Source organism: Salarias fasciatus, chromosome 20 (genome assembly GCF_902148845.1).
Source record: "Salarias fasciatus chromosome 20, fSalaFa1.1, whole genome shotgun sequence".
Lineage (NCBI taxonomy): Eukaryota > Metazoa > Chordata > Actinopteri > Blenniiformes > Blenniidae > Salarias > Salarias fasciatus.
In genome coordinates, this window is record NC_043764.1 from 19,113,580 (window position 1) to 19,125,997 (window position 12,418).

Consider the following 12,418-nt stretch of genomic DNA (forward strand, 5'->3'; position numbering starts at 1 on the left):
GTTTACTATGAAACATCCTATTAGTTTCTCAGCTTGTCTTATGATCAACTGAAACTCTCATGAATCACGACTCAAAACTGCTGTTTACTACAGCCTATCAGTGATTATTTATTTTAACTGAGCATACTTTTGGTTTTTTCACCTGCAGCTACTGCTGTTATACTTGTCAGTGATTGGATTTTCTTCGTGCGAGATTTTTAATTGGACTTTCGGTGTTGTGTTTAACAATTGTCTTGTTTTAATGATCTAAAATCTAATTATGTTCCAGCAATGTTTAATTTTTCTAATACATTTATAAGTTCTTTAACAGTCTAAATTGCTTGTTGCCTGACTGTTGCCATGTAAATAAACATGCTGTGCTAACTTGTGGTGGAGTGTTTACTTATAATAGTGGTAGCTTCACTAAAGTATAAGCTTTGGGACGTCTTCCTGCGCTGAAGCTATCAGGGATGTGAGAACCGGAGCGTCTCCATATTAGTAAAACTGAAGTCTTATCGGGAAAAAGTCAGAACCTGTGTGATGGTAATGAAGAGCCTCAGCTGAGTCCTGAGGGGTCAAGTCATGTCTCTGTCTCTCCTTCTTCTTAAGAGGCAGAGAGACAGCTCTTTGTTTGGCCGGCTCTGAAAAGCTCATCTGTCTTCTGCCTCTGAAGTTCTCAGGCTCGGGGCCAAGTCGGTGACAGAAGGAGCCTTTGCACAGCACTGCGCCCTTCGCCAGCGAGCTACAGAGAGGCTGCACGGTGTTGTTACATGGAAAAACAGCAGGGAAACAAAACCTCCCGCCCCTTATCTCCAGAGCTGGGTGGAGAGGTGGTTATCTGAGGGCGGCGGTCGGGGGGTCAGTTTTCCCAGCTGTTGACACGATAATAAGGGAGGGTATGAAAATGTTTTGGTGGAACGGAAAGTTCACGGGTGCGTTTGTCATCGGACGAGGTCACTGAGCGCGGAGAGGCACGAATGAGGGGTCGCGGACGTGGGCTTTTGGTGTTTCTCGTTCCGACCGTGGCCTCTTGTGATGAAACGCACAGTCAGAGTTAATACATTGTCATCTTTCTCCCTGCTCATTTGATTAACGCTGCTAAATTGAGCGCGCAGAATTTCCTCATCTGGTCTGTCACATGTGGTCTCACAGAAAAACCTCCTGAGGGAATTGTTCTCTGACTTCTATGATGGCATTGATCACACCACGATGCTCTTGCAGGCGAGGGGATACACTGCCATCTTGTGGCGTCCGGCCCAAAGTGCTGCAGAAAGTTTTTTTTTTTTTTTTTTTCCACCTCTTTTTCTCAGGTCAGAATTGGATGCACTGTCTCTCCTCTGATGCTTGAGAACAGACCCCTGCAGAGCTCCTCAGCACAGCACAAAATACGGAAGAACCCATCCACCTATCCGCTGTGTTGACATATAGAAATCGCTGCGCTGCAAACGGACGGTTCTTCTTGAAGACAGCGGGCATGCGGCCTGTTCTGAGAAGAACAACAGATTGCTCTTTGATGGGAGTAAACTGCCGCCTCAATTTTGAGGAGTTCGCACACTGTTCTGTGACCTCCGGCACTTGTGCTCTCAGTTATCTGTCTTTATATCAGCTAAAGCAACTCAGCACACACTGACAGCCAATTCAGCTAAACAAGCGAGGCAAGGGAGTAAGGGAGTCAAGTGGTGTGATTTTCAATTCCAACCGAGACACACTTGAGTTGTTTGTGTGCCTCTGCGTGTGCGTGGCTTTTTTACTTGAACGATGATAAATTGTACGGCGGGAAAACAGTGCTGAACACGGAACGGAGGAGCGTTTTAATCTCTTTTTAATCCAAAAGTTTTCCGTTGTAAGAACCGATGAGTCATACTCATGATGAGATGTCAGATAATAATAGGGGGAAAAAAACAATGTCCCATCAGAATAATCAGACGTCTGTGGGTTTCAGGCTTTAAATTACCCGGAGAATGATTTAAAAAAAAAAAAAAAAAAAAAAAAAGCAATGATTATCCATCTCTTGTCACAAATGATTCACCTTCAAGAAATAGGAATCCATCATTTGAAGCATTTTGCAAACAAAATTCTGACATGAATAATCAGAATTAATCTTCGGTTAATGGACTAGTAGGTTTATTGTCTCAGCTCTTGCATAAGAACATGATTCACACTCGGCCAGCTGCTTGGATTTCTACTGTTTGCGATTCATTAACACCCTCCTGTGACTATTGACTGTTCTGGTGTTTCCTTCTCATTATGCCGTCGGCCTGGTTTCTGTATATTTGGTCGGTATGAGCTCACTCTGTAGGTTTTCCCATCGGCTTTCGGTTAAATTCCTCACGTCGGTCCTCCTTAAGCTCAGGCTTATCAGTGTGGACTTTCTGTCACGATAAAAGCTGTGCATTTTATTGTGTGTGTGTGTGTGTGTGTCTGTGCCTTTTTGTGGGCATGTTTTTTGCATGCGATCCTGCACAGCATCCTGCCACTGTAATGTAACAACATCGCACGCTGAAGCCAGCTGGATTAAAAAGGGGCCATATGGCGAAATAGGAGGACTCGGGAGATTGTCACGAGGGCCAACATATGCAGAATAAATGCATCTAAGCAGCCATACTTAGCGTGTATTCGAAACATTAGCATCACAATATTTTTTCAGGAGTTGAGAATGTTCTTCAACATAGATGCAAATGAACTATTCTGAAATGTGAAAAAGTGTCCATAGCCAAGACGAATACTTACACTTTGCAAACATATAAATGCAATACTCTTGTTTTTGCTCCCATTTTTCATAAGCTGAACTCAAGGATCTGAGATTTTTCCTACGTACACAAAACACACCTGATTCTTTCAAATACTGTTTACAGATTTGTCTAAATCTGTTAGTGAGCATTTCTCCTTTGCAGGGATAATCCCTCCACCTCACAGGTGTGGCAGATCAACATTCTGATTAAACAGCAGGATTATTGCACAGGTGTGTCGTGTGCAGTTCTCCTGTATTGAGGCGGGGGGGGTAGAAAGCCAGTCAGCATGAGGGTCGACCACCACTTGCCTCACACAGTGCGACACATTGAGTTGATCAGGTTATTGATTGTGGCCTGTTGAATGTTGGCCCACTGCTCCTCGATGGCTGTGTGAAGTTGCTGGATATCAGCAGGAACTGGAACACGCCGATCCTGAGCATCGCGTCTGAGTGAACAGGAAGATGAACTGTAGCCGGTCATGACGATGAGCTTCCCTGGGACAGTTTCTGACACTCTCTGCAGAAACTCTTTGGTTTTGCAAACCGATTGTTGCAGCAGCTGTCTGGGCGGCTGCTCTCAGACCATGGAGGAGGTGAACTTGCTGGATGTGGAGGGTGTGAACTGATGTGGCGACATGTGGTCTGCAGCCAGTTGGATATACTGACAAATTCTCTGGAAGCAGCTTATAGTAGAGAAATGAACATTCTGTTGATGGGCAGCAGCTCTGATGGACGTTCTTGCTTGATTATCTCGACAATGGAGAAGTGCTCACTAACCCAGATTTAGACAAATTTGTGAGCAATGTTTGAGGGAAATAGGCCTTTTGTGTACAAGTGTTGCATTAATACAGTATTTTTGTTCCATGAATGTTTTCCTTTGCTGATTATTGGCAATTAACTCATGTTTGATTACAAAATCATGAGCCTCAAGAGAAACTCGGATCACTAGGTTTTACTTGTCTGCTCTGTATTAATATTTTATGTTTCTCAATCCAATCTGTAAATCACATCTTTGACAAGCTGCTCCTCTTGGTTCACAAATCAGGCTTTTGAATTTGTCTGTGAATGTTGCCTTTAACTTGCATTTAATCTTAACATATGGTCAGTATTTAGTATAAAAGCAAAGCAGTTATTTCACACACATGACGTGTGTTGTAGTGAGGAGTGAGAGCTCAGTTAAAGCTCATTCAAAGCAGTTCATCCTTCTTTTTTTTGACATTTTTTTTGCCACATGTCGCTCTGAAATACTTTGGCAATCTACATAAGTCCTTGATGTGTTCAGTTCATTCAGTACCAGAGACAGTAAAGCAGCTCCAGAGCATTATAGATCCAAAATAATGTCTTCTAGTCACAAAACAAAAGTCTCTTCTGAACAAACTGAGCCATACTGAGGTTTACTTTGTTTTCATCCCACAAGACAGAGCTGTTTTTTTTTAACTTTTTTTTTTTTTTTTTTGCAAATATTGGTCTTTTCTGTCAGTAGTCCCGTCCTCTTTGGCCTTTGCCTGTGGAGCCCTAATTGGTTTAGTGTGCAGCTCAGCCCGAAGCTGTTCAGATGCTGTGTTGTTCTTTTCAAAACACACTCAAAGACTTCTCTCCCTCTTTCTGCTTGGCCTCTGTCCATTATAACCATGACTTGTGACTTCACGGACTGTTGAAATGGGAATTTCAAGATACCAAGTGATTGCCTTGTTGTTTTTATGGTTGTTGTGTTTTTTTGTCACATCATTTTCACTGCTCTTGCTTTCTGAAAAACAATCCGGAAACAATGAGACTTCTTCCTTGTTTTGTATTTATTGGTCAATTAAAGTCATGTAAACATGGCAAGTTCAGCACAGGTCAGTGTGTTGTACATTTTGTATCGTTAGAAAAACTAAGTTGATTTTGCCACTAATTAAACCGTCTGTTTGCTTATTTCACTGTATGGAATTATTATTCATTATATCAAATTGAAATATGAACAAATTGAAATTGTGAAGACGGACTGAGAATAATTTAATAGAAAAAGATAATGTAGCAGCATATCAGGTTGTGTACAGCGCCACAAATTGAATTGGACCTTAAGTAATAAATAAGTATATTAAATATGAAATCATGGGAGTGTTTGCAGTTGTAATACAAGTCTCATCTGTGCTGCAAAACTGTGAATTCAGTTGTCAGTTTGAGACATTGTTATTACTAATATGGTCCTTTGTTCGTATGTGCATTGGCTACTGTGTTCAGGGTGTAAATGTTGAAGAGAAAGGAAATCACTAATGCCCCCCCGACAGAGCATCTTCCCCTCATCACCATTTCTCATCTGGGCACACTCATCCAAGACATCCTAAGTTTCAGAGTTTGTTAAAATTAACTGACTTTTGGAGCAAATTAACAGTAATTAAGCCTCTCGTTGAACAGTAGGATGTGGTCTGAGGTGCTTACCAGCCCTTTGAAAATGAAGAGTTTTCCAGATAAAACTTGCAATATTTAGAAAATTCAAATATTAGCTGCTAATTAATGGAGTGAATGTTTAAGGTGGTCTCTCGTCCCAGTCCTGCCTGGCAGGTATAAACAGATCAAACCTGTTGGTGGGTAGTAAGATTAGGTGGTCTGGTTGCCTTCAGTGTGCAGAAAGGAAATGCTAAACCTTCGCAAAGAAAGACCAAAGTGAAATATTGACTGTGTGTGTTTGTGCACACATACATTTCACAGCTCACAAGGTCAGTATTGTTCATATATATTGGTTTATCATGCAAATCAATGAGTTACTGCATATGCAGACACACACACACACACCCGTATACCTACACATACACAGGAACACACAGTGTGCTCAAGACAGGAAGCCAGGCTGCTGGCACACGGTCTCCTCGGGGAGGCTGTGCTTCATCTCAAGCAGACTCGATGGCATGCGGTGCTGTCGATGTATCGAGTGCTACTTTCAAGGTGACTAATAATGTCAGACCTTTGTCTCTTTTTTAATTAACTTGTGTAGTGGCTAATTGTATATGTACACCAACGAACTGCAATTACATCAGCGGCGTAACCTGTGATTATCAAGCACAGCGCTGAGGCTTCCTGCTGTGACACAGTGTGTGTGCGTGTGGCATTAGAATCTCTTGACGACCGATTTCCTACATCTGTCCTGTTTTGAATGCAGTTCTCTCATAAAGGTGTCAACAGCCTCACCGTCGATGCACATATTGTGAATTAGATAACTGCAGCATCCTTATCGAAATCAGGCTCTTTAGCAATATTCTTACTCAATATTTATACTTTCTTTCTGGTTTCCTGGCAATACTTGAACATGATGCAATACCTGTGCAAGCCATGTCCTCTGTGTTTCTCTGGCTTGGTGCATCTGGTGTGAGAGTTAACACTTTGATAGTCGGAGAGGCTTTGAAAGTGACCCGACATGAATCGTTTTTGTTACCTGAACTCTGGCACCTCATCCGAAGGGTTATGTCTTATGATGCCACACTCACAGATTGTTGAAATATCCCCAAATGACTGACTGTCTTTTTTTTTTCCACCATGAGCTGTTGTTTTTCTTAACTTATTAAAGCAGCTGTTTAACAGAGCCACTCAGTGATACAGCAACATGGTCTTTATCAACACATTCAGAAAGCAAAAGATCTCCAGTTAGAGTTGACATGTTTCTCCAATTTTCTGAAAGCGGCTGTACGGTTTTGCAGTGGTGAATAACATCCCTGGTTTTAAATGAGGGTTTGGTTTGGGAGCCTTTCTATGTGGAGTTTTCATGTTTCCTGTGTCTGTGCGTTGGTTTTCCAGTTTCCTCCCACACTTCAGCAGCATGTGTTTGAGGTTAACTGCGGATTCTCAGTTGCGTCTGTGCCTGTATTTGCTCTGGTGGATCGGTGTCCAGGTTACACCCCCACCTTCCCGTCCTCAGTCAGCTGGGATCGGCTCCAGCTCTGACCCTGAGATGAATAAAGGGATTTAATGTAAAGTGTGCAAAGCTGCAGTTGCAACTTCAGGCTTACAAAAATGCTATAAAGATGCAAACTTAAAACTGTTAATCTTTGCCTGACAGCCCGAAATCAAAAACCTCTGTGGTACTCACACCAAGTGAACCGCAATTCTGTTGTGAAAGCAAATTTTATGACAGAGCAGTTGTTTTGGGTACTTATTAAAGTGGCCAGTCAGTTCATTCTTTTGTTTTGCATGGCTTTCCTTTTTTTGCTTGTTTTTCACCAATAGTGCTGACTTAAGTACTTTAAGTAAACACGTAATTGTTTTTATACAGTCATGATTTTTACAGTCAGCTAAATGTTGATAATCAAGTCATTTTTCTTTATTCCCCAAGATAACTATTTCAATATTGTGATCATATGATGTTATAAAAGAAATTTAAGAATGGCACAAAAACAATATGTCACAATTAAGCAGAGCTATCAATCCAGGTTCAGCTCCAATGTAATTTATTTAGGCCCACGCTTATTTATAGATGCGGTCCAACATATAGATAAGAACAAAATAGACTGAATTTGAAACTTATTTACTGTACCTTGTGTCCGCTTTGAAAGATTCATGCACCTATGTTACGGTATCGTGCTTTCTTAGTTCTCTGGTGTTTTTCTTGCTCTGCAGGCATAATTAACCAAAGCGGTGCAGCATCTTTACCTGTTTGCACGGCTCCTCATTAGGCTGAAAAGCCTTGTGTGTTTTGAAAAACACCACAGAGAAAAGTGCATTGATTCCAGAAGAGGGGGGGGGATTCAGAGGGAGGGCGGGGGGTTGAGTATGTGAGAAGAAGAGAAATGGGGAAAGAGGGAGAGAGAGAGAGAGAGAGAGAGAGATGAGAGCAGGGAGGGAGCGAAAACAAAATGGGAGGGAGGGAAGGGAGCAGGCATGATAATGAGCCCTACCTCTGACACATCCTCCTGTTTCTATGGAGACCAAGGAGCCAATCGCACGGCCCTGCTGAGGACTGTACTACTGAGCGTAGATAAGAGGGTGGAGGGAGGTGTACGCAGATGCTCCTCTGTATTTTATGAGAGATCGGGGTAAATCTTGCAGCTCGTCCTGCAGGTTGCGCCCCGCTGCCTTCATTTCCATGCAGCAGTCACCTGGAACATTGATACCTGTAAATGATTACCAATCATCCACTTTGATTTAGAAGCAAAACTTCGCATCTGGCTTCTGGAGCTTCTGGGATCTTCAACACCCCACCCTACACCTCCTCCTCCATCAGTAGCCCCCCTACCTCCACCCCCCCCCCCACCAGCTGCCAGCCTCTTGGACGCTTCTCGTTACATCACGCGCGCCGCTCTCTGGCAGCCCATGTTTGTGACTGGGAGGGAGAGGGGAGAGCGAGTGTGAGTGAGCCCGTGTGCGCACGCCGTCCCACCATCGAGTCCCGTTGACCCAGCGTACAGGATGGACAAGCCAAGCGTGTGGCGCGCCGTGGTGAGCAGCACGGACCCCAGGCGGACGCGCGACCCCGGGTCCCACTCCAGCAGACCGGGCTCCGCCATGGGCTACCGGCTCTACGACATGTGAGTAGCGTGATGAGCGGGGAACGCCGTCGGTACGGGCAGACAGGCGGGCCCGCCCGCTCAGGCGGCAGCCGGGGTAGCTCCCATTCATAGAGGCAGCAGCCGAGTGGGCGGCAGTGGAGAACGCGGCGTCTGCCCCCTCTGGAGTGCGTGCTGAGTCACCTATGGCATCCAGACCTTGCTCTGTCCTCTCATGTTCCCCTTCCTGCCTTCTTGGTAAACAACGTCTCTCTCTCGGGGAGGGGCGGCCACTTGCAAGCGTACGTTTGTGTGAATGACATTCTCGGATTTCACCCGGATGAATTAATGCCATGTGTTCTTCATGCAAAATGGCAAACCCTAAGTGTTGTTTTGTATTTGCCTGCTTTCCATGATGACTGGAACCACAACAGTCATGTGAGAGATGGCTCTGGAGCCCGGGGCGGCTGGGAAAAATGACTCATTTCTGCATGATGCTGTGACAGCTCGTACTGGGCACATGAGTTCCTCGCAGCTTCTGCTGTATATTTGTGGGTGTGAGTGTGTTCCTCTGTGTGATTGGTACACTGTGTGTGTGTGTGTGTGTGTGTGAGATAAAGAAATGCGGCTCGGACGGAGCTGTTATTTTTGGGATCGCGATGATTCCTTCAGTCTGTGTGTGGAAAGCTTGTCTTTCTTTCTTCTTCAGTAAATCTCTTGATTCTGCTGCAATGAAAGGCTGAAAAAATGAAATCTTTTTCCATTTTTGTGTCAAGTTACAATCTTAATTGTTTTTATGATGAGGCACACAGATTTTGAGCACATTATCTGTCCTTGCCGAGTGCACAGCAGCTTCAGCTTAATAAGCATTTTTTTCGACCCTGTTCGTCTGCAGAGGCACATTTGAGTTTGTTTTCCTTGTTTCTAACATGTGTAGTCTGCATCACCGTGAACCCCCTGATTCCTCCATAGCCCTGTAAATGAAACCAGGGACATGAGCACTTGCATTTTTCACGCATGCACTCAGCAGCTGGTGCATAACGTTGAGCTGAATTACCCTGTCATGTTGTGATCTAATAGCATACATGGGGATCAGTCATCTTAATGAATATGAGACCTTCATGGGTCTCCACTGAGCCTTTTGCAAGCAAATAACTATTTAACGTCTGGTATTTAATGCCTTGCATCTCTGCCGTGTTTCTTTTCTTTGTGCACAATGCAAATTGTTAAATGAATTCTTTGGATTTTTAAGTATATTCATTCCACAATGAATTATAATTTCCCAAAATACCTCTGCAGCTTCATCACGGTGTTGTACTACAAGAAAACATCCCAGTCTATCTGTGGTTTCACGTAGTGGCTGAAGATTTTCTCTCCAGCTTTAATCCAAGGGAGGCTTTAACCACAGAGAGTCATGTGACCTGGCCAAGGGGCAGACCTCAGGAAGGCAAAGTGTGGCTCGAATCAATGACTTTGTGAAACGGATGGAGGAGATGTGATGAAGGCTGATGCTAATTTCTGTCTGTCAAACACACGGACACTCACAATACTTGGATAATGAGGAGCTGGAGTAGGACGAGCCCGTTTGGTTGTAAATGTCATTTGATCATCGCTGACAGCCCCTCCATCCCTCTGGAATTCTAATGCTGTGCCTACAAGACTGGAAGACCAATAGGAGGAAGAAGTCATGGGCTTTGCCAAGGACTTTTCTTGGCCTTTAAGGATGCTACAATCCCTAACTGAAGGCCTGAAGGCATGCAGAGGTTGTCTCGGTCTGAATCCTCCAAAATACAGCACGGCACGCAAGGTGTATTTTCTTCAGCTTAGCGCAGTGGGGCAAACTTATGGGTGCTTTTATTTGACCTAAAATGTACATTCTCCCTGCCAAGAAAGCTGAAACTCAGCCTTTTATGTTCTTTTTTTTTTTTTTGTTTAAAGGAATGAAATCAGATTTGTGAATATGTTTTCATGCGTAAAGCTATTTGACAGAGAGCCTGGGTAATTTTAATTGACTCATTCACTTTACTGCTGCAGAGCGGTGAGGCCACATAATGTTGACAGATACTCTTATTTGCTTTGCATGAGACACAATGGTGACATTTGGTGGCAAATCAGAATTTTAACGACGTTTCCTCATGTGAGTTAGTCAATAGAATTGATGCGGCAGTGCTGCACATACTGTATTCTGTAGCGTGGGAATTTTTCGAGGTTGTGAGAAGTTTGCTGTATTATATATAACTGTTCAGCCGCACGTGAGCTGTTTACCCAGCTTGTGTGCAAAAAAAGAAAAGAAGTAATGCTTGTTTTCTGGTAGCTGGTTATTTTCCCATTATTCTCGTGAGAAAAGGTATGCACAAAATGACCTGAATGGGTAATCCTGTTCTCTGTGGTATTATCCTGCAGCAAGTGTGATCTTTGTGCGTTTATTCATTGCTGTGATTCACAATCATTCCCCTGTATTCAGCACTGCACTTGAATATATAACATTTCGTATGCAAGGTGGCTAATAAACATCAATGGGCTTTACCCTTCATTCGGTTAATGTCATGCATTCTCAGAGGGCATTCATGCCGTGAGCCCATTTCAGCAGGGATGCCCGTTTTCCATTATAGGCTGAGACGTTCTTAATGAAATGCTGCTGTTAAAGTGACGCCAATGCTTATGGGGGGAAAAAAAATAAAAAGGCGAGTGCGTCACCAGGGCCGTAAGCCTCTGACGGCACATTCCTCCACTTTGAATATGAGCATTTGACGGCAGAGTTTGTATAGTCTGCGGACGGGGAGAGCGCACAGAGACGACTGCCAGCGCCACTCCGAATGTGCCTCCGCCGCGGACGGCAGCTGTAGGATGGATGGAGCTATTGCATAAGACAACAACTGCATGCGGCGCATTGAACTGCCGGCGCACGGGCTGGCATCGAGCATGCTGTCACTTTGCATGGCGTCAGGAGATGAGGGCATGAAGCTGCATCGTGAGGGCAGTGAATCACTTGTTAAAGCTGATACATGCTGTTAGCATGAACAGGCCTGTCACTATAATCACCTTTTCATTTTTTTTCTGATACATGCAATGGCTGCCTGCTGACATAAACAACCACTGTCATGTTGGAAAGTGGATTCAATCACAGCCATTAAAGCGCCACAATGCTTAATTACATCTTTCTTCCGAGGACTCTCTTCACAGATTCATTCAGCAACTGCTTCAGTCCTTTTTATTGTCTTGACAGGTTGCAGGGCATACGTGCCCCGTAATTTCTCTTCCATCAGTCACTTTTGACATGACAGGCAAGATTAGAATACAGTTAATCATAATTAAAGTTCGTCCAGCATGAACGTCTGAGTCAACTGTACCGATTTCAACCCCAATATTACAGTGGCATTTTGGCTTCAGTCGAAATAGCTCAAACTTGGCCCAGGCTGTGCTCAGTCAGCTCAAACCCTGTCATTTCCCCACACCGAAACGTCAGCAACCGGACATCTGTCGACTGGCACCGAGTTTTTCTGTGGCCGAGTATGCAGCTGGAGCTGTGTCAGCCATGCGCGAGGACGATCAAACCGATTGGAGCTGCCGGGCTCTCAGCGGCGCATCTCGCTGAGTTAAAGTTTCCCCAGGGGAGAAGCTTGAGTTGATGCATTCGTGGTTTAAAACAGCCCATAATAAGCCCCTGCCTTTGCCAATAGCAGCGTCTGAAGCGACAGCGCAGAGGAGAGTTGGGTGCTTCAGAAAAAAGATGCTTCTCCAGAACATTTTGTTCCTCTGGCAAAAAAAATATAGAAAAACCAGATATGCGAATGTTTATCAGCAACAATGTTATGTAACAATAACCATACAATTATTTCACTCAGCAGGCAATTCTGCATTTTGAGTGGGATTACCATGGTTATCTGTTCACTGTTTTATAATTGAAAAAAGGTGCAACTGTCACAGTTAAAGACATTTCCACAGGGTGCCCATCAAGTGACTCATGTTTGTATAGTCTGTCTTCACATGACTCTGAAATTTCTGCGTGTGCTCTGTTTGTTCCCCCTTTCTACGAGACGTGCTAATCTCATTAAGAATTTTAAACAGTGAATCATATTCATGTTTTCATATTGCCTCACTTCTAAGCGTGCACGCAATGTTCAACACATGTATTTGGATAGCTCTCATCCCGTGTCTGTATGTGTGCAGTTCTGGTGGTCCGGCGTCAGTGTGGACCCTCTCTGACCAGGAAAGACAGCATCCGACGTCGGTTTGATGCCCAGCCCCGGGT

General features: G+C 44.0%; 1 protein-coding gene across 3 annotated transcripts in view; it reads left to right on the forward strand.

Moving 5' to 3' along the window:
• The window catches only part of LOC115407785 (IQ motif and SEC7 domain-containing protein 1-like), a 93,538-nt gene that overhangs the window by 35,332 nt on the left and 45,788 nt on the right, over positions 1–12,418 (forward strand). Inside the window, exon 1 of one of the 3 annotated variants that reach the window (XM_030118277.1) lies at positions 7,918–8,208. The exons of the other annotated variants lie outside the window; for them this stretch is intronic. Coding sequence (XP_029974137.1) covers positions 8,090–8,208 — 119 coding nt within the window. The 5' untranslated portion in view covers positions 7,918–8,089. Of the gene's footprint in view, positions 1–7,917; positions 8,209–12,418 lie in introns of those variants that run through there. 3 annotated transcript variants of the gene reach the window in all.